At 56.1% G+C, this 21,483-nt stretch overlaps 1 protein-coding gene across 1 annotated transcript in view; it reads left to right on the top strand.

Moving 5' to 3' along the window:
- COL27A1 (collagen type XXVII alpha 1 chain) overlaps nt 1–21,483 on the top strand; it is a 1,047,548-nt gene that overhangs the window by 746,117 nt on the left and 279,948 nt on the right. The window contains exons 32-33 of the mRNA XM_086924958.1: nt 3,538–3,591; nt 17,206–17,313. Of these exons, the coding sequence (XP_086781084.1) occupies nt 3,538–3,591; nt 17,206–17,313 (162 nt within the window). The remainder of the gene's footprint in view (nt 1–3,537; nt 3,592–17,205; nt 17,314–21,483) is intronic.

Genomic DNA, 21,483 nt, shown 5'->3' with positions numbered 1-21,483 from the left:
AGCGGTGGTGTTGAGGCTGGCGGAGCGGAGCTGGCGTGTGGGAGTGTAAAAGCTGACTCTGCTGGTCTGGTAGGCTGGTCCAGCGTTGTGGAGTGCTTTGTGTGCGTGGGTGAGGAGCTTGAAGGTGATCCTCTTGTCGACGGGGAGCCAGTTTAGGTCTCTCAGGTGGGGGGTGAAGTGGCAGTGGCGGGGGACAATGAGGATCAGTCGGGTGGAGGCGTTTTGGATGCGATGTAGTCGACGCAGGTGTTTGGCTGGGATTCCTGCGTAGAGTGCATTGCCGTAGTCCAGCCTGCTGCTGACGAGGGCCTGTGTCACTGTTATTTTTGTTTCGGTCGGGATCCACTTGTAGATCCTGCGGAGTATGCAGAGGGTGTTGTAGCAGGAGGAGGAGGCGGCGCTGATCTGCTTTGATATGGAGAGGGAGAAGTTGAGGACGAAACCTAGGTTGCGTGCATGGTTGGTGGGTGTCGGTGCTGTTCCCAGCGTGGTCGGCCACCAGGTGTCGTTCCAGGCCGAGAGGGTGGGTCCGAGGTTGAGGACCTCCGTCTTGTCCGAGTTCAGCTTCAGACGGCTGTTCCTCGTCCAGTCGGCGACGCCTTCATTCCCTCATGGAGGTTGGTTTTGGCGGTGTGTGTGTCCTTGGTGAGGGAGAGGATGAGCTGGGTGTCGTTGGCGTAGGAGATGATGTTGAGGTCGTGTTGGCGGGCCATTTGTGCGAAAGGGGCCATGTAGACGTTGAACAGCATTAGGCTGAGGGATGAGCCCTGGGGGACGCCGCAGATGATGTTGATGGCTTCGGATTGGAAGGGTGGGAGGCAGACGCTCTGGGTTCTGCCGGAGAGGAAGGACGTGGTCCAGTCGAGGGCCTTCTCTTGGATTCCGGCTTCTTGGAGGCGTGTCTTTAGAGTGCGGTGGCAGACCGTGTCGAAGGCGGCTGACAGGTCCAGGAGGATGAGGGCTGATGTTTCGCCATTGTCTAGTTGGTGCCTGATGTCATCTGTTGCGGCGATGAGGGCTGTCTCGGTGCTGTGGCTTCATCTGAATGCGGACTGGGAGGGGTCTAAGATGTTGCTGTCTTCGAGGTGGCGGGCCAGTTGCATGTTGACTATTTTTTCGATGACCTTCGCCGGGAACGGAAGTAGGGAGATGGGCCGGAAGTTCTTGAGGTCCTTGGGGTCCGCCTTGGGCTTCTTGAGGAGGGTGCTGATTTCGGCGTGCTTCCAGCTTTCTGGGAATCTGGCTGTTTTGAAGGAGATGTTGATGACCTTCCGTAGTTGGGGTGCGATGGCAGCGTCTGCTTTGTTGAATACGTGGTGAGGGCACGGGTCTGACGGGTATCCTGAGTGGATGGAGTTCATGACCTTGCATGTCTCGTCGTCATTGACGTTGGCCCAGGAGGTCAGACGGATGGTGTGGGTGGTGTTTGCAGGGGGGGTAGAGTCTGGCGTAGTCGGGGTGGACGTGGTGTTGAAGCTGTCGTGGATGTCAGCGATCTTGTGGTGGAAGAAGGTGGCCAGTGAGTCACACAGTTCTGGTGAGGGCGGGATGTCATTGGTGTTGGCGCTGGGGTTGGAGAGTTCCTTCACGATGCTGAAGAGCTCGTTGCTGTTGTGTGTGTTGTTCTCCCGGCTGTCTTTGAAGGAGGATCTCTTGGCTACACAACCAAAAAGAATCCTACTCACAGTGGACAGGGAGAGTGTAGACCACGGATGTAGGGGACACTCAGTGTTTTGTAAAATACCCCTCACACACCAACATGCCCCTTGCTGTCATGCTTCATCATCGGGGTCTTCGCACCCCTCTAACGGGATGCGGCGTGCTGCGACCTGCGACTACGCGGGAGCACTGAAAGGGTAGACTATGTGTGGTGCGTGTGATGGAAGTGATAGGGTATTGTAGATGTGAGTGGTGGGGTATGGTGAAGGTTAAAAAGTACCTGGCTCGTAGGTGTCAGGAAAAAACTTTATTCACAACCTCGGGCTGGTACTATTAAAAGAAGTGCAGTGTGAGGTAGTTAGTTGTAAAGTGCAGTGTGAGGTAGTTAGTTGTAAAGTGCAGTGTGAGGTAGTTAGTTGTAAACTAACTACCTCACACTGCACTTCTTTTAATAGTACCAGCCCGAGGTTGTGAATAAAGTTTTTTCCTGACACCTACGAGCCAGGTACTTTTTAACCTTCACCATACCCCACCACTCACATCTACAATACCCTATCACTTCCATCACACGCACCACACATAGTCTACCCTTTCAGTGCTCCCGCGTAGTCGCAGGTCGCAGCACGCCGCATCCCGTTAGAGGGGTGTGAAGACCCCGATGATGAAGCATGACACCAAGGGGCCTGTTGGTGTGTGAGGGGTATTTTACAAAACACTGAGTGTCCCCCACATCCGTGGTCTACACTCTCCCTGTCCACTGTGAGTAGGATTCTTTTTGTTTGTGTAAACAGTGCCCGTGGAGTAAGAATCCTATCTCTATACTCTACCTCTCTCCTGTTGTTATTCTATGAATCTCTTGGCTAGTCTGATGAGGTGGTGGTGTCTACGGGTGGTGTCCTTGTGGGCTGCGTGGCTGTCCGGTGTGCATTTGTGGAACCATTTCTTCTCCCGGGTCCGGCAAGCGTGTTTGGAGGTCTGGAGCTCGTCGGTGAACCCGATAGCTTTCTTACTGGTGTGACTGTTGGAGGGTTTCTTGAGCGGTGTGAGGGTGTTGGCGCAGTCGTTGATCCACTGTCTGAGGTTGCGGACGGCGGCGTGAGGATTCTTAGTATCACAGCAGAATAGACATCTTCTTTATAATAACTCTGTACAAAAGTCACCGCTATCGTCATCCTTGAACGACAGACGCACAATACCATGACACATCCAGGTACAATCGCTGAAAGTACTTTTTGGTTATAAAAAAAACACTTCTTCACTGGGCAACCAGTGGAGAAGCATCCACGCTGACACGAGATGCTAAAGTCCCTGCACGCAGACACACCAGCACGCAGTGGTCTGACATCCCTCGCAGGGTGTCCAACTTGAGACCAAGATGGGGTCCTTCGTTCTCTCCCATCAGGTAATGGAGTTGGCTCTTTCCTAGGGGATTCTTGGCTTTACATTTACATACATGTTAGGTACACTTAGATCGGATGCGCATCGCAGGAGTACTCATGATTACTGCCATGCATCGATATGCCTGCTTATATTTACTGTTTTAGCACCATGGTAGAATTCTACCTTTTATTTACTCTGTTGTGTTGGTGCTTGTAATCTTTTACATTTGCTTCTGTAAAATTATTGTCTCAGCAAACATGTTTTATACTAGAATGACGCTGGTTCAATAAATACTTATTAAACGTCCCCATAGTTTATTCGGTGTATCTCTCTGAGGCCAAGTGAGCATGAGTGACTGAGCGAAAGGTACTACACTGTTTCCACGATCCCTGAAGGATCGAGGGTTGTCTTGTTCGATAGTTACCAGAAACTATTCGCTCCTTGGTAAGGGCTGTTGCAAAAAGGTCCCGCTCTTTGACACCTTTGTTTCCACTGCAGGGTGAGACGGGACTGGAAGGAGACAATGGCCCTGCGGGACCGGATGGACTGAAGGTAAGAGCCATAGAGATGAGACTTGGTGGAGAGAGTATCAGAGCGCCAGGGAGTGACAGGCACCAGTGAGCACAGAGGCCCCAGAAAAGATCCCAGCATCAGGAAGTGGCAGAGGCCCCAGAGAACATCAGAGGCCCCAGGGAGCGGCAGAGGCCCCAGAAAACATCAGAAGCCCCAGAGAGCAGCAGAGGCCCCAGAGAGCAGCAGAGGCCCCAGAAAACATCAGAAGCCCCAGAGAGCAGCAGAGGCCCCAGAGAGCAGCAGAGGCCCCAGAGAGCGGCAGAGGCCCCAGAGAGCATCAGAGGCCCCAGAGAACATCAGAGGCCCCAGAGAGCAGCAGAGGCCCCAGAGAGCAGCAGAGGCCCCAGAGAACATCAGAGGTCCCAGAGAACATCAGAGGCCCCAGAGAGCAGCAGAGGCCCCAGAGAACATCAGAGGTCCCAGAGAACATCAGAGGCCCCAGAGAGCGGCAGAGGCCCCAGAGAACATCAGAGGCACCAGAGAGCGGCAGAGGCCCCAGGGAGCGGCAGAGGCCCCAGAGAACATCCAAAGGTCCCAGAGAGCGGCAGAGGCCCCAGAGAACATCCAAAGGTCCCAGAGAGCGGCAGAGGCCCCAGAGAACATCCAAAGGCCCCAGAGAGCGGCAGAGGCCCCAGAGAACATCCAAAGGTCCCAGAGAGCGGCAGAGGCCCCAGAGAACATCCAAAAGCCCCAGAGAGCATCAGCGGCCCCAGAGAACATCCAAAGGCCCCAAAGAGCGGCAGAGGCCCCAGAGAACATCCAAAGGTCCCAGAGAGCGGCAGAGGCCCCAGAGAGCAGCAGAGGCCCCAGAGAGCAGCAGAGGCCCCAGAGAGCAGCAGAGGCCCCAGAGAGCAGCAGAGGCCCCAGAGAGCATCAGAGGCCCCAGAGAACATCAGAGGCCCCAGAGAACATCAGAGGTCCCAGAGAACATCGGAGGCCCCAGCGAGCGGCAGAGGCCCCAGAGAACATCAGAGGCCCCAGGGAGCGGCAGAGGCCCCAGAGAACATCAGAGGCCCCAGGGAGCGGCAGAGGCCCCAGAGAACATAAGAGGCCCCAGAGAGCAGCAGAGGCCCCAGAGAGCAGCAGAGGCCCCAGAGAGCATCATAGGACCCAGAGAACATAAGAGGCCCCAGAGAGCAGCAGAGGCCCCAGAGAACATCAGAGGCCCCAGAGAACATCAGAGGCCCCAGAGAACATCAGAGGCCCCAGAGAACATCAGAGGTCCCAGAGAACATCAGAGGCCCCAGAGAACATCTGAGGCACCAGAGAGCGGCAGAGGCCCCAGAGAGCAGCAGAGGCCCCAGAGAGCAGCAGAGGCCCCAGAGAGCAGCAGAGGCCCCAGAGAACATCAGAGGCCCCAGAGAGCAGCAGAGGCCCCAGAGAGCAGCAGAGGCCCCAGAGAGCAGCAGAGGCCCCAGAGAGCAGCAGAGACCCCAGAGAGCAGCAGAGGCCCCAGAGAGCAGCAGAGGCCCCAGAGAGCAGCAGAGGCCCCAGAGAGCATCAGAGGCCCCAGAGAGCATCAGAGGCCTCAGAGAACATCAGAGGCCCCAGCGAGCGGCAGAGGCCCCAGAGAACATCAGAGGCCCCAGGGAGTGGCAGAGGCCCCAGAGAGCAGCAGAGGCCCCAGGGAGTGGCAGAGGCCCCAGAGAACATAAGAGGCCACAGAGAGCATCAGAGGCCCCAGAGAACATCAGAGGCCCCAGCGAGCGGCAGAGGCCCCAGAGAACATCAGAGGCCCCAGAGAACATAAGAGGCCACAGAGAGCATCAGAGTCCCCAGAGAGCATCAGAGGCCCCAGAGAACATCAGAGGCCCCAGAGAGAAGCAGAGGCCCCAGAGAACATCAGAGGCCCCAGAGAGCTGCAGAGTCCCCAGAGAGCATCAGAGGCCCCAGAGAGCATCAGAGGCCCCAGAGAGCATCAGAGGTCCCAGAGAACATCAGAGGCCCCAGAGAACATCAGAGGCCCCAGAGAACATCAGAGGCCCCAGGGAGCGGCAGAGGCCCCAGAGAACATCAGAGGCCCCAGAGAGCATCAGAGGCCCCAGAGAGCAGCAGAGGCCCCAGAGAGCAGCAGAGGCCCCAGAGAGCATCAGAGGCCCCAGAGAACATCAGAGGCCCCAGAGAACATCAGAGGTCCCAGAGAACATCAGAGGCCCCAGAGAACATCAGAGGCCCCAGAGAACATCAGAGGCCCCAGCGAGCGGCAGGGGCCCCAGAGAGCAGCAGAGGCCCCAGAGAACATCAGAGGCCCCAGCGAGCGGCAGAGGCCCCAGAGAACATCAGAGGCCCCAGAGAGCAGCAGAGGCCCCAGAGAGCAGCAGAGGCCCCAGAGAGCATCAGAGGCCCCAGAGAGCATCAGAGGCCCCAGAGAGCAGCAGAGGCCCCTGAGAACATCAGAGGCCCCAGAGAGCATCAGAGGCCCCAGAGAACATCAGAGGCCCCAGAGAGCAGCAGAGGCCCCAGAGAACATCAGAGGCCCCAGAGAACATCAGAGGCCCCAGAGAGCATTAGAGGCCCCAGAGAACATCAGAGGTCCCAGAGAACATCAGAGGCCCCAGAGACCAGCAGAGGCCCCAGAGAACATCAGAGGTCCCAGAGAACATCAGAGGCCCCAGAGAGCAGCAGAGGCCCCTGAGAACATCAGAGGCCCCAGAGAGCATCAGAGGCCCCAGAGAACATCAGAGGCCCCAGAGAGCAGCAGAGGCCCCAGAGAACATCAGAGGCCCCAGAGAACATCAGAGGCCCCAGAGAGCATTAGAGGCCCCAGAGAACATCAGAGGTCCCAGAGAACATCAGAGGTCCCAGAGAACATCAGAGGCCCCAGAGAGCAGCAGAGGCCCCTGAGAACATCAGAGGCCCCAGAGAGCATTAGAGGCCCCAGAGAGCAGCAGAGTCCCCAGAGAACATCAGAGGCCCCAGAGAGCAGCAGAGGCCCCAGAGAACATCAGGGGCCCCAGAGAGCATTAGAGGCCCCAGAGAGCAGCAGAGTCCCCAGAGAACATCAGAGGCCCCAGAGAGCAGCAGAGGCCCCAGAGAACATCAGAGGTCCCAGAGAACATCAGAGGCCCCAGAGAGCAGCAGAGGCCCCTGCGAACATCAGAGGCCCCAGAGAGCATCAGAGGCCCCAGAGAACATCAGAGGCCCCAGAGAGCAGCAGAGGCCTCAGAGAGAGTCAGAGCCTCAGGGAGTGCAAGAGCCTCAGGGAGTGCAAGAGCCTCAGGGAGTGAAAGAGCCTCAGGGAGTGCAAGAGCCTCAGGGAGTGCAAGAGCCTCAGGGAGTGAAAGAGCCTCAGAGAGTGCAAGAGCCTCAGGGAGTGCAAGAGCCTCAGAGAGTGCAAGAACCTCAGGGAGTGCAAGAGCCTCAGGGAGTGCAAGAGCCTCAGAGAGTGCAAGAGCCTCAGAGAGTGCAAGAGCCTCAGAGAGTGCAAGAGCCTCAGAGAATGCAAGAGCCTCAGAGAGTGTAAGAGCCTCAAAGAGTGCAAGAGCCTCAGAGAGTGCAAGAGCCTCAAAGAGTGCAAGAGCCTCAGAGAGTGCAAGAGCCTCAGGGAGTGCAAGAGCCTCAGAGAGTGCAAGAGCCTCAGGGAGTGCAAGAGCCTCAGAGAGTGCAAGAGCCTCAGTGAGTGCAAGAGCCTCAGAGAGTGCAAGAGCCTCAGAGAGTGCAAGAGCCTCAGAGAATGCAAGAGCCTCAGGGAGTGCAAGAGCCTCAGAGAGTGCAAGAGCCTCAGAGAGTGCAAGAGCCTCAGTGAGTGCAAGAGCCTCAGAGAGTGCAAGAGCCTCAGAGAGTGCAAGAGCCTCAGAGAGTGCAAGAGCCTCAGGGAGTGCAAGAGCCTCAGAGAGTGCAAGAGCCTCAGAGAGTGCAAGAGCCTCAGAGAGTGCAAGAGCCTCAAAGAGTGCAAGAGCCTCAGAGAGTGCAAGAGCCTCAGAGAGTGCAAGAGCCTCAGAGAGTGCAAGAGCCTCAGAGAGTGCAAGAGCCTCAAAGAGTGCAAGAGCCTCAGAGAGTGCAAGAGCCTCAAAGAGTGCAAGAGCCTCAGAGAGTGCAAGAGCCTCAGGGAGTGCAAGAGCCTCAGAGAGTGCAAGAGCCTCAGTGAGTGCAAGAGCCTCAGTGAGTGCAAGAGCCTCAGAGAGTGCAAGAGCCTCAGAGAGTGCAAGAGCCTCAGAGAGTGCAAGAGCCTCAAAGAGTGCAAGAGCCTCAGAGAGTGCAAGAGCCTCAGGGAGTGCAAGAGCCTCAGAGAGTGCAAGAGCCTCAGAGAGTGCAAGAGCCTCAGAGAGTGCAAGAGCCTCAGAGAGTGCAAGAGCCTCAGGGAGTGCAAGAGCCTCAGAGAGTGCAAGAGCCTCAGTGAGTGCAAGAGCCTCAGAGAGTGCAAGAGCCTCAGAGAGTGCAAGAGCCTCAGAGAGTGCAAGAGCCTCAGGGAGTGCAAGAGGCTCAGAAAGTGCAAGAGACTCAGAGAGTGCAAGAGCCTCAGAGAGTGCAAGAGCCTCAGAGAGTGCAAGAGCCTCAGAGAGTGCAAGAGCCTCAGTGAGTGCAAGAGCCTCAGAGAGTGCAAGAGCCTCAGAGAGTGCAAGAGCCTCAGGGAGTGCAAGAGCCTCAGAGAGTGCAAGAGCCTCAGGGAGTGCAAGAGGCTCAGAAAGTGCAAGAGCTTCAGAGAGTGCAAGAGCCTCAGGGAGTGCAAGAGCCTCAGAGAGTGCAAAAGCCTCAGAGAGTGCAAGAGCCTCAAAGAGTGCAAGAGCCTCAGAGAGTGCAAGAGCCTCAGGGAGTGCAAGAGCCTCAGAGAGTGCAAGAGCCTCAGATAGTAAAAGAGCCTCAGAGAGTGCAAGAGCCTCAGGGAGTGCAACAGACTCAAGGAGTGCAAGAGCCTCAGGGAGTGCAAGAGCCTCAGGGAGTGCAAGAGCCTCAGGGAGTGCAAGAGCCTCAGGGAGTGCAAGATCCTTAGAGACTGCAAGATCCTTAGAGACTGCAAGATCCTTAGAGAGTGCAAGAGCCTCAGAGAGTGCCAGTGGCAGCAAAGAGCTTCAGAATCCTAGTGAGTGTCAGGAGCACCAGAGAGCGGCAGATCGCCCAGTGTGCGGCAGAGACCCCAAAGAGTGTCAGAGCCTTAGAGAGTGTCAAAAGCACCAGAGTGCTTCCGAACCCCTAAATATCCATCAGCTGCCAGATAGGGAATCAGCTAACCCCCATAGAGATCCTCAAACTTTGAGAGCAGTCAAACTAAAAAGAGAGCGGGCCCCAGTGAGAGTGAGATGACCCAGAGAGCATCATAACCAAAGATAATATCCCAGAGCTCCATAATGTGGTTGATTAATAGATGTCCCTCCATTCATAATGTCGCTGAGAAAGCACGGTTCAGCCCAACAAAATGTCAGTGAGTAAGCAGCCCTGCCTCATATCGTCATAATGTGATAAGTGATTAATTACTGGTTTATAATCTATGTCTGATCACCAACAGGGGATTTGTGTAGTCCTAGAGTTTCTAAAGCTCTTACTTCTCCCGTACCCTGAGTGTCACTGGGCTCCTAAGGGTTCTATTCTACTCCGCAGACCTGTCCTGCCCACTCCTAGTTGCTGACGGGTCACAACTCTCTTCCCCTTTCTGATCTTGTACAGGTTGTACCTCTATAGAAATGTCTCTGTGCTCCTTCCAAAGGTCTGTGTCTGTGTTCATGTTCTCTCCACTTGTAATGCTGTACTCCTATGGAGGTGCCTTTATAGGTACACTTCTAAAACCTTGCCAGATGTGTCACTATGCTCACTCTCCAGAGGTGCTTCTCTATCTTCTCCAGATGTGTTGCTCTTCTTCTTCTATAGATGTGTTTCTTTGACCTCTCCAGATCTATCACTGGATTCCCTCCACAGAACTGCTTCTGTAACCTCGCCAGATGTGTCACTAGGCTCCCTCCAGAGGTGCTTCTCTATCTTCTCCAGATGTGTTGCTCTTCTTCTTCTATAGATGTTTCTTTGACCTCTCCAGATCTATCACTCGATTCCCTCCACATAACTGCTTCTCTAACCTCGCCAAATGTGTCCCTAGGCTCACTCCAGAGGTGCTTCTCTATCTTCTCCAGATATGTTTCTCTTCTTCTTCTATAGATGTGTTTCTTTGACCTCTTCAGATCTAACACTCGATTCCCTCTACAGAACTGCTTCTGTAACCTCGCCAGATGTGTCACTAGGCTCCCTCCAGAGGTGCTTTTCTATCTTCTCCAGATGTGTTGCTCTTCTTCTTCTATAGATGTGTTTCTTTGACCTCTCCAGATCTATCACTGGATTCCCTCCACAGAACTGCTTCTGTAACCTCGCCAGATGTGTCACTAGGCTCCCTCCAGAGGTGCTTTTCTATCTTCTCCAGATGTGTTGCTCTTCTTCTTCTATAGATGTGTTTCTTTGACCTCTCCAGATCTATCACTCGATTCCCTCCACAGAACTGCTTCTGTAACCTCGCCAGATGTGTCACTAGGCTCCCTCCAGAGGTGCTTTTCTATCTTCTCCAGATGTGTTGCTCTTCTTCTTCTATAGATGTGTTTCTTTGACCTCTCCAGATCTATCACTCGATTCCCTCCACAGAACTGCTTCTGTAACCTCGCCAGATGTGTCACTAGGCTCCCTCCAGAGGTGCTTTTCTATCTTCTCCAGATGTGTTGCTCTTCTTCTTCTATAGATGTGTTTCTTTGACCTCTCCAGATCTATCACTGGATTCCCTCCACAGAACTGCTTCTGTAACCTCGCCAGATGTGTCACTAGGCTCCCTCCAGAGGTGCTTTTCTATCTTCTCCAGATGTGTTGCTCTTCTTCTTCTATAGATGTGTTTCTTTGACCTCTCCAGATCTATCACTGGATTCCCTCCACAGAACTGCTTCTGTAACCTCGCCAGATGTGTCACTAGGCTCCCTCCAGAGGTGCTTCTCTATCTTCTCCAGATGTGTTGCTCTTCTTCTTCTATAGATGTTTCTTTGACCTCTCCAGATCTATCACTGGATTCCCTCCACAGAACTGCTTCTGTAACCTCGCCAGATGTGTCACTAGGCTCACTCCAGAGGTGCTTCTCTATCTTCTCCAGATGTGTTTCTCTTCTTCTTCTATAGATGTGTTTCTTTGACCTCTCCAGATCTATCACTCGATTCCCTCTACAGAATTGCTTCTGTAATTTCTAAAAATATTGCTGCACTCCCTTGATCGGTGTATTTGTGTGTCCGTGCCAGATGTACGCTGTGACCCTCTTCAAAAGTGGTTCTTTACACTCCTGATGTGTTGAAACACTCTACAGATGTTTGTAGCATGTATGGCTTTAGATGCACCTGCTGTGCATTTTCCTGCCGTCTAGTCTTGGACTTGTGCATTGGTAATTGTTTGTCTTTGAAGAAGTCTTTCAAGTCTTAACATACATTATGACGCTTCGCTTTGTGGGGAACTTGCCTGGGGACTGGCGCAATGTTGGATTGTCTTTTTCTGCCTTCAGATTTGGACGTTCATTGAGAGAGCTCAGGGTTTGATTTTTAGGGCCCAACTTTGTTTTTTGATAAAGAAGTGTTGGCATAGTCCGCCCTCTTCTTGACAACCCTTTGCGGTGCCTTCTTCTCATGTACTTCCAAAGCATCGACGGCCATTGCTCACCACCTCGGATGCTGCAGGCCTAAGCGTGCCCTCTGGGGACCACGCGTACTCCTTCAGGCCTCGACAGGGAATGCAAACCAGACGGGCGTGATGGAATGGACGTCCTTCCAGCATTGCCCCACTGCAGTGCCTAATATCCTTGGTCAGACCATCGCAGTGTCTGCAACTTGTGTCTTTTTCCTGACCACGAAGATACCACCCATGGGTTCTGCCTCGCCTTCCTTTAGAAGAAAACCCTAAGGTGTTGAAGGGGAAGGTGCTGGACTCATTGCGGGATGGACCACCAGACACCCTCCGCAACTCCAGATATCTTCAGGGAAGAAGATAACTTTGGCGCCAAGGAGGGAGAAGAGGCCAGCCCATCAGGAATCCGGGGAGCACAGATGACTTTCAGGCCCAGACCAGGTGCTTTTTTCGAGTCCATCAGCCTACAAGGCGTTAAGAGGATGTTGGGCCAACTCTGAAGGCCCTGGTACCTCAGATGAGGACGATGCCTAGCGCCACAAGTACACCATGCGTCCCAGAGACCTATGCCTTCACTCACAAATGATCTCATGCCAGGTTAGGGCGCTGCTCCTCCAACAGATGAGCATCGAGCCCTGAGCGTGCCCCCACCAGGGCCCATCTCCTATGGGCTTCTGTTGGCGCCAGGACAAAGGCACTGAGCCCTGCACACGCCAAGGGTGGTGAGCATACCACTTGCACCCCAAGATGGCACTAAAGGCATTGGCAAGGCTGGGACCAAAGCTCCTGTCGATGCCAGAGATTCCGCAAATGACAAAACCCTTGTCTTCAGCCAATCCAAAGAATCTGAGGTCCAGATCCACCCAGGCTCCAGGACGAGCTCAAAACTTGTCACGATCACAGGAACTCCTCAGGATCTGGACGATGCTCAAAGGGGGCCACCTCTTGATACCCCCAACTCTGACTAAGTAGACACAGAGTATTGAGGCAATCAAGTGAGGAATAGGAATTAGGGTGGGAGCAGCAGGGAAAGGGTTACCTGTCCCATGACTCCCACTGCTGCGACAAATGTCCTCTATACTCGGTAATTACTGCCCTTTCTCTCATTCCCATGAAGCCAAGATGAAATCATATAAAGATGACAGAAAAGAACAAAAAGAAAATGTCTTGGTTAGGAAAGCTGAAGCTGGGATGCATCGGCGCTAAAGGAACAATGCTTCCATATCCATCTCTAGCTGGGGGCCCTTTGCCAGTGGTGTGGGCACGGGTGCATGAGCCCTGTGCCCCTGCAGTACCCAGGGCCATTCCTGGGCACTGTAAGTGCAGTAATGCCATTAAGAGTATATGGTGCTGGGAGGTTGTCATCACGAACTCCACAGCACCAGGATGGCTACACTGAAGACTGAGAGTTTGGTATCAAACTTCTCAGCACATTAAATCCACACTGATGCCAGTTTGGGATTTAATGTAAGATGCACGACAGAGGGCAACTTAGAGTTGCCCCCTGAAACTAACCCACAACCAGCGTCCTGACGGAGAGGCTGCTTAGGCTGCCACCCAGCAGACATGTTGCGGGACCCCTGGGTCGAGAGTCATTCACTCTTGTGGGCCTGCAACAATGCACATTCTGGGGCGAGGTGTTAGGTCTCCTCCCCCAGGATGGGCAGGGGAAGCTTCAAAGGCATGCCGCCTCTGTGAGCTTCTCCAGAATACTTACTCTACTCAGCAACTGGTCCCCACCGGTTCTGACCCCCACTCAGAACGCGGGAAAAACAAAGTGAGGAAAGGAGGTGTGCCAGCCTCTGCCAACCCCACCCCTCAAATGAGGAAGGCGAGGTGAAGCACGACTCCGGGCTCTCGCCATCTTGAAGATGGGGAGCCCTGCCCAATCAGGACTGGGCTCCTGCCCCCTCCCACTGGAGGGTGGCAGGATAGGGGGTGTACTCACCCCAGGGAAGGGACCCATTCCCTACCTTTAACGGCCGTAACTTTAGTATTTAGGGGCACCCTGAACTTTCCTTCCTCAGATCCCGATTCCGAAACTAAAGAAGAACAAGAAGAAAGAAGACCTGCCGTGCAGCTGCTTACAAGAGGACAACACCAACTGATTTAGCCCCAGCCCTACTGGCCTGTCGACCCTCAAACCTGCTCCTGCTAAACCCCAGCGTCTCCAGTGGTCAGCAACCTCGAAAACCCTGAAGGACCAGCCTGCCTTGCTCAACTAAAGGCTGGGACTTCCACGAGCAGTGGTTCTGCTCAAACATCTACAGCTCCTGGTGCCAGCTCCGGAGCCGTGAATCCAGCACACTCTGCACCCGCCGAGCCCGGCCTGTGCCTGAGAGAACAAAGACCACGAGGACGTCCGCCCGGTGACTGTGACCAAGAATCCAGCGCACTCTGCACCCGCCGAGCCCGGCCTGCGCCTGAGTGAACAAAGACCACGAGGACGTCCGCCCGGTGACTGTGACCAAGAATCCAGCATCCAAGGACCCTCCTCGATGCTCCTGACGACGCCTGCAGCCTCAACACCAGGGACCCCTCCAACCGCGACCAGCAGAGGGTAAGATTTCCCGAAGCCTAAACACACCCCTGCACCCGGCGCCCCACGGCCCACTGTGCCCAACTCCTGGGTGTTTACCCAACCTACAGCTTCCCAACTTACCCCTCGAAGTGGTTGTCGCACCTGAGGAATCTCCATCCCCAAGCCTGCAGCCTTTGTTCGTCTAGCATCTTTCCCATTGAAATCCATAAGGCGTCCTACGGTCCAAAAGCGCTCTGCCCCCAGCCGCCCCAGTGCAACTGGAGGTACACCAACTGTTCTGTTCTACTTCCCCACTTGCCTTGTGTAAGTGACCAGGAACTCCGCTCCCACAGCTGTGTGGCCTTCCTGCTAGCAGCCACCAACCAAAGGCCCCTATCCATCATAGGCTAACATTGGGCCTACTCTCTCCCACCCGGCTGCTCCTGTGCCGCTGAGGGTGTAACTATTGTACCTACCGGAACCTGGGAGACCCCTGAGTCTTACCCCAGAACCTTAACCCTGCAAGTCGAGTACTTACCTCGAAGCCGATAACTTACATTTTCTCTATAGGGTAACATTGACTGGTTTTCACTTGGTAATTCTCCTAAGTGTCGAGTTTTGAAACTTTGAAATATTCACTAAAAATCATCAGATCAACAAAAACGAAATTATTCACCTGATACCAGAAGAGATCCCAGTGCTGGAGCTTGGTGCCGGTACAAAAGGGGGTGGTGATGGACAGAGCATCTGAATCAATCAAACACTCACACCCAGTTAAAATATCTGGGTTTAATCCATCACCGTTCTTTAGCCCACTCTGCCACCCCCCAGTTCAGACATGGCCATATGCAAATCAGTCTGATCCTGTGCCTCATGGGAATAGTCCAGCCCGAACTGCCAAACCATGTCTTCCCTGGACCGGAAACAAGCCTCTGAGGACCGTTTTCTGGCATTCCAGCCGTCTTCAGCACGGCTTGCTTGAATCCAGTGGCAAAGTGAGCAAGGGACTCACGTCTGAGCATACCCTGCCACACGTATGGCGGCCAAAAGCGGTACAAAAGGGGGTGGTGATGGACGGAGCATCTGAATCAATCAAACACTCACACCCAGTCAAAAGATCTGGGTTTAATCCATCACCGTTCTTTAGCCCACTTTGCCACCCCAGTTCAGACATGGCTATATGCAAATCAGTCTGACCCTGTGCCTCATGGGAACAGTCCAGCCCAAACTGCCAAACCATGTCTTTCCTGGACCAGAAACAAGCTTCCGAGGACCGGTTTCTGGCATTCCAGCCGTCTTCAGCCCGGCTTGCTTGAATCCAGTGGCAAAGTGAGCAAGGGACTCTCGCCTGAGCATACCCTGCCACACTTATGGCGGCCAAAGCGGTACAAAAGGGGGTGGTGATGGACGGAGCATCTGAATCAATCAAACACTCACACCCAGTCAAAAGATCTGGGTTTAATCCATCACCATTCTTTAGCCCACTCTGCCACCCCAGTTCAGACATGGCTATATGCAAATCAGTCTGACCCTGTGCCTCATGGGAACAGTCCAGCCCAAACTGCCAAGCCATGCCTTCCCTGGACCGGAAACAAGCTTCCGAGGACCGGTTTCTGGCATTACAGCCGTCTTCAGACAGGCTTGCTTGACAGTTCGGGCTGGTCTGGCCATGTCTGAACTGGGGTGTCAGAGTGGGCTAAAGAACGGTGATGGATTAAACCCAGATCTTTTGACTGGGTGTGAGTGTGTGATTGATTCAGATGCTCCGTCCATCCCCACCCCCCTTTTGTACCGGAGCTTGGTGCCCAGCATTGACCAGAAAAAGTAATTACAACTGTGATTGTCCGATAACCTGTTTTTCCTCCATAGGATAGCATTGCCTGCTTTTTACCAGAAATTTGTGTCGATTTTTGCAACATACAAATATTCCTTAAAAATCACCTGTTTAACGTAAACAAATTCCTTCAACTGTTTTCAGGAAATGCACCAGGGCTGAATCCAGGATCCAGGCCTGAGTAAGAAAAACATTCTTGAAGTAAATGATGTTGCAGTTTACTTAAAATTCCCATTGAGCTCAATGTTATAATTGTGTTAAGATTGTGTTGCATGTTACAACCCCTGTATCTATTGCATTCAAAAGTCTATTGCTCATTGAAAGTATTTAACTGTAGCATCTCAGTCTGAGAAAGTATTTTTATACCAACCTGTGGTTCTAAAATAAAACACCTTTTATATACAAAACAATTGGCCTAGAGTTCAGTTCTTGAGCGTGAGACCATTTGCTGACTAAGTGTGTACAACAAATGCTTTACACTGTCCTCTGATGCTGCCTTACTGCTCGACCAAGCTACCACTTTAGAGAGTAAGGTTCTATCTAACTTTAGCCTCTGCCAAACCTCTGGAGACCGTTGGACTCTGTGCACACTGTACCTTACTTTGGTGCTGTGTATACAGAGCCACTGCCTTACAAGGGGCCCATCTGTAAGAGAGGGGCACATCTGTATGAGGAGGAGAGGCACACCGGTATGAGAGGAGAGGGGCACATCTGTATGAGAGGAGGAGAGGGTCACATCTGTCAGAGGGGCACACGTGTATGAGAGGAGAGAGAGGGACATATCTGTCAGAGGGGCACATCTGTATGAGAGGAGGGGGTCACACCTGTCTGAGGGGCACATCTGTATGAGAGGAGACAAACACATCTGTCTGAAGAGCACATCTGTATGAGTATGAGAGGAGAGGGTCACATCTGTCTGAGGGGCACACCTGTATGAGAGGAGAGGGCCACATCTGTATGAGAGGAGGAGAGGGTAACATCTGTATGAGAGGGTCACATCTGTCTGAGGGGCACACCTGTATGAGAGGAGAGGGCCACATCTGTCAGAGAGGCACACCTGTATGAGAGGAGAGGGTCACATCTGTCTGAGGGACAAACCTGTGTGAGAGGAGATTGCCACATCTGTCAGAGGGGCGCACCTGTATGAGAGGAGGGGCACATCTGTATAAGGGGCACACCTGTATGAGAGGAGAGGGGCACATCTGTATGAGAGGAGTAGATGGTCACACCTGTATGAGAGGAGGAGAGGGTCACATCTGTATGAGAGGAGAGGGCCACATCTGTCTGAGGGGCACATCTGTATGAGAGGAGAGGGCCACATCTGTCTGAGGGGCACATCTGTATGAGAGGAGAGGGTCACATCTGTCTGAGGGGCACACCTGTATGAAAGGAGGGGCAGATCTTCGCACGCTTGAGTCTTCCAGTTCTCCAGTAAGGGGGCATTTGTAACGATGTTAAATGCCTCTGACATCAAACATGGCATCGCTGCCCCCTCCTGGCCCCGCCATCTGTTAAGACCCCTCGCTCGCCCTGACCCTGCCGGTAGCTATGGCGTTGCTGGGTCTTTCCGCGGTGTCGCTGTCGCTTCCTGGCTCTCTGGGCGGTGTGAGCCAGCTCTGATGTGGATTTCTTTCTGGCTTTTACATTCTGCTCATTATGTTTCTTGCAGGGGCAGAAAGGTGAACCTGGGCCAGAAGGAGAGAAAGGAGAACGGGGCCTGGTGGGGCTGCAAGGAAAGGATGGACCCCCAGGAGCCCCCGGAAGCACAGGTGTCCGAGTGAGTTCAGAAATATGTCTCAATTTGCTTCAGAGATGTCTTGCACTCCTTCCCTCACACTCTCCTCCCACCGCTGATCCCCCCCTGCTTCTCTCTCCATCACTCCTCTCACCTGACTTCAGCCTGCACTCCCCTGTCTGTGGAACCACCCAAGCCAGGAGGCGGGAGTCTGAGTGTCACATGACCTGGGGTCATGAGAACACTTGCGCCAAGCGACAAGTGGATCCTGAGCTACAAGTCCCGCCCGCGCCTCCTGAACTGCGCCTCCAGAGCCACGCCGCCTGAGCTGCGCTTCCTGCCCCGCGCCTCATGAGCTGCACGTCCTGCCCCGCGCCTCCTGAGCCGCACCTCCTGCCCCGCAGTATCAGGACTCGGATTTCCCAACAACCCGCAAGGGGAGCTTGGAAACACTGGAGCTGGATTTCTCGGCAAGAGAAAAGACAGCATTTCTCTCAGTGCGTCTGCTGGAGGGGCGGCTTCCTTCGGCACTTGCTGTAGCTGGGTGCGTCGGGCAAGTAGATAGTCGAACTGTTCCAAACCACTGTGTGTTTGCTATGGCAAGTGTGGGTATATTTATACCTTGAAGGTGCCGAGTTTGACGTAAAGGTGGACATAATAACGTCATCATAGAGTCTCAGTTCTTTGAAAACTCCATGAGTTCTTGGACAAATCAATATTCAAGCAAGGGGAAATCCCTAGCTGCTGAAGCCCAGATTTCCAAGAAATCGTTGTGGATTTTCGGAAGTAGCTATGCCGTATTTGGACTGCATGAGCTATGTCTAAATATGGTTATGATTTCTATGCCGATATAAGGATATGGTGATTTATGAATCGGGAAAATTACACTAGGGTCCTAAAATGCCATACAACAGTGCGCCTCCAGAGCCGCGCTTCCTGAGCTGCGTGTCCTGCCCCGCGCCTCCCGAGCTGCCTCGAGAGATGCGCGTCCTGGGCCTCCTGAGCCATATGTTCTGAGCTGCGCGTCCTGGGCCTCCTGAGCCTCCTGAGTTGCGGCTCCTGAGCCGTGCATCCTGGGCCTCCCGAACTGCGGGTCCTGCCCCGCGCCTCCTGAGCCCCCTGAACCACACCTCGTGCCCCGCGCCTCCTGAACTGCGCCTCCAGAGCTGCGCGTCTTGCCCCGCGCCTCCCAAGCTGCACCTCCAGAGCCGCGCCTCTTGAGCTGCGCATCCTGGGCCTCCTGAGCCATGCGTCCTGAGCTGCACGTCCTGGGCCTCCTGAGCCTCCTGAGCTGCGCGTCCTGCCCCGCGCCTCCTGAGCCTCCTGCGCCGCACCTCCTACCCCGCGCCTCCTGAACTACGCCTCCAAAGCCGCTCCTCCTGAGCTGTGCATCCTGCCCCGCGTCTCCTGAGCCGCACCTCCTGCCCGCGCCTCCTGAACTGCGCCTCCAGAGCCACGCCTCCTGAGCTGCGCGTCCTGGGCCTCCTGAGCCATGCATCCAGAGCTGCGCGTCTAGGCCTCTTGAGCCTCCTGAGCTGTGGCTCCTGAGCCTCCTGAGCTGCGTCCCCTGAGCCGTGCGTCCTGCGCCTTCTGAGCCGCGCGTCCTGCATCCTGTCCCGCGCGTAGGGGCCATCCTGAGTCTCCTGAGCTGCGCGTCCTGCCCCGTGCCACCAGAGCCGCGCCTCCTGAGCCGCACCTCCTGACCCGCGCCTCCTGAACTGCGCCTCCAGAGCCACGCCTCCTGAGCTGCGCATCCTGCACCGCTCCACCTGAGCCGCACCTCCTGCCCGCGCCTCTCGAGCTGCGCCTCCAGAGCCATGCCTCTTGAGCTGCGCATCCTGGGCCTCCTGAGCTTCCTGAGCTGCGCGTCCTGCCCCGCGCCTCCTGAGCCTCCTGCGCCGCACCTCCTGCCCCGCGCCTCCTGAACTACGCCTCCAGAGCCGCGCCTCCTGAGCTGTGCATCCTGCCCCGCATCTCCTGAGCCGCACCTCCTGCCCGCGCCTCCTGAACTGCGCCTCCAGAGCCGCACCTCCTGAGCTGCGCGTCCTGGGCCTCCTGAGCCATGCATCCGGAGCTGCGCGTCCTAGGCCTCTTGAGCCTCCTGAGCTGCGTCTCCTGAGCCGTGCGTCCTGCGCCTTCTGAACCGCACGTCCTGCATCCTGTCCCGCGCGTAGTGGCCATCCTGAGCCTCCTGAGCTGCGCGTCCTGCCCCGCGCCTCCAGAGCCGCGCCTCCTGAGCCGCTCCTCCTGACCCGCACCTCCTGAACTGCGCCTCCAGAGCCACGCCTCCTGAGCTGCGCATCCTGCACGGCGCCTCCTGAGCCGCACCCCCTGCCCGCTCCTCCAGAGCCGCGCTTCCTGAGCTGCGTGTCTTGCCCCGCGCCTCCCGAGCTGCGCACCTCCTGACCCGCGCCTCCTGAACTGCGCCTCCAGAGCCACGCCTCCTGAGCTGCGCATCCTGCACCGCTCCACCTGAGCCGCACCTCCTGCCCGCGCCTCTCGAGCTGCGCCTCCAGAGCCATGCCTCTTGAGCTGCGCATCCTGGGCCTCCTGAGCTTCCTGAGCTGCGCGTCCTGCCCCGCGCCTCCTGAGCCTCCTGCGCCACACCTCCTGCCCCGCGCCTCCTGAACTACGCCTCCAGAGCCGCGCCTCCTGAGCTGTGCATCCTGCCCCGCATCTCCTGAGCCGCACCTCCTGCCCGCGCCTCCTGAACTGCGCCTCCAGAGCCGCGCCTCTTGAGCTGCGCATCCTGGGCCTCCTGAGCCATGCGTCCTGAGCTGCACGTCCTGGGCCTCCTGAGCCTCCTGAGCTGCGCATCCTGCCCCGCGCCTCCTGAGCCTCCTGCGCCGCACCTCCTGCCCCGCGCCTCCTGAGCTGTGCATCCTGCCCCGCGTCTCCTGAGCCGCGCCTCCTGAACTGCGCCTCCTGAACTGCGCCTCCAGAGCCGCGCCTCCTGAGCTGCACGTCCTGGGCCTCCTAAGCCATGCATCCGGAGCTGCGCGTCCTAGGCCTCTTGAGCCTCCTGAGCTTTGGCTCCTGAGCCTCCTGAGCTGCGTCTCCTGAGCCATGCGTCCTGCGCCTTCTGAGCCGCGCGTCCTGCATCCTGTCCCGCGCGTAGTGGCCATCCTGAGCCTTCTGAGCTGCGCGTCCTGCCCCGCGCCTCCAGAGCCGCGCCTCCTGAGCCGCACCTCCTGACCCTCGCCTCCTGAACTTCGCCTCCAGAGCCACGCCTCCTGAGCTGCGCATCCTGCACCGCGCCTCCTGAGCCGCACCTCCTTCCCGCGCCTCCAGAGCCGCGCTTCCTGAGCTGCGTGTCCTGCCCCACGCCTCCTGAGCTGCCTCGAGGGCCGCACCTCCTGGGCTTCCTGTGTCATACGTTCTGAGCTGCGCGTCCTCGGCCTCCTGAGCTGCGGCTCCTGAGCCGTGCATCCTGCGTCTCCTGAGTCACGCGTCCTGCGCCTCCTGAGTTGCGGCTACTGAGCCGTGCCTCATGCGCCTCCTGAGCCGCGCCTCCTGAGCCCCCTGAGCTGCGCGTCATGCCCCGCGCCACCTGAGTCTCCTGAACCGCACCTCCTGCCCCGCGCCTCCTGAACTGCGCCTCCAGAGCCGCGCGTCCTGCCCCGTGCCTCCCGAGCTGCGCCTCCAGAGCCGCGCCTTTTGAGCTGCGTGTCCTGGGCCTCCTGAGCCATGCGTCCTGAGCTGCGCGTCCTGGGCCTCCTGAGCCTCCTGGGCTGCGGCTCCTGAGCCGTACATCCTGCATCTCCTGAGTCACGCGTCCTGCGCCTCCTGAGCTGCGCCTCCAGAGCCGCTCCTCCTGAGCGGCGCGTCCTCGGCCTCCTGATCCATGCGTCCTGAGCTGCGCGACCTGGCCCTCCTGAGCCTCCTGAGCTGCGGCTCTTGAGTCACACGTCCTGCGCCTCTGAGCTGTGGCTCCTGAGCTAGGGCTCCTGAGCTACGTGACCTGCCCCTCCTGAGCTCCACGTCCTGGGCCTCCTGAACCTCCTGAGTTGCAGCTCCTGAGCTGCGCCTCCTGAGCTACGTGACCTGCCCGTGCCTCTTGAGCCTCCAGAGCTGCGCCTCCTGCCCCGCGCCTCCTGAGCTGCGCCTCCTGCACCTCCAGAGCCGCGCCTCCTGAGCTGCCATCCTGCCCCTCGCCTCCTGAGCCTCCAGAGCCGCGCCTCCTACCCCGTGCCCCCTGCCCCGCACCTTCTG

The sequence above is a fragment of the Lissotriton vulgaris genome, chromosome 5 (assembly GCF_964263255.1).
Source record: "Lissotriton vulgaris chromosome 5, aLisVul1.2, whole genome shotgun sequence".
Taxonomy (NCBI): Eukaryota; Metazoa; Chordata; class Amphibia; order Caudata; family Salamandridae; genus Lissotriton; species Lissotriton vulgaris.
The sequence above is the reverse complement of the archived record's forward strand: the minus strand, read 5'-3'. Positions and strand labels throughout refer to the sequence as shown.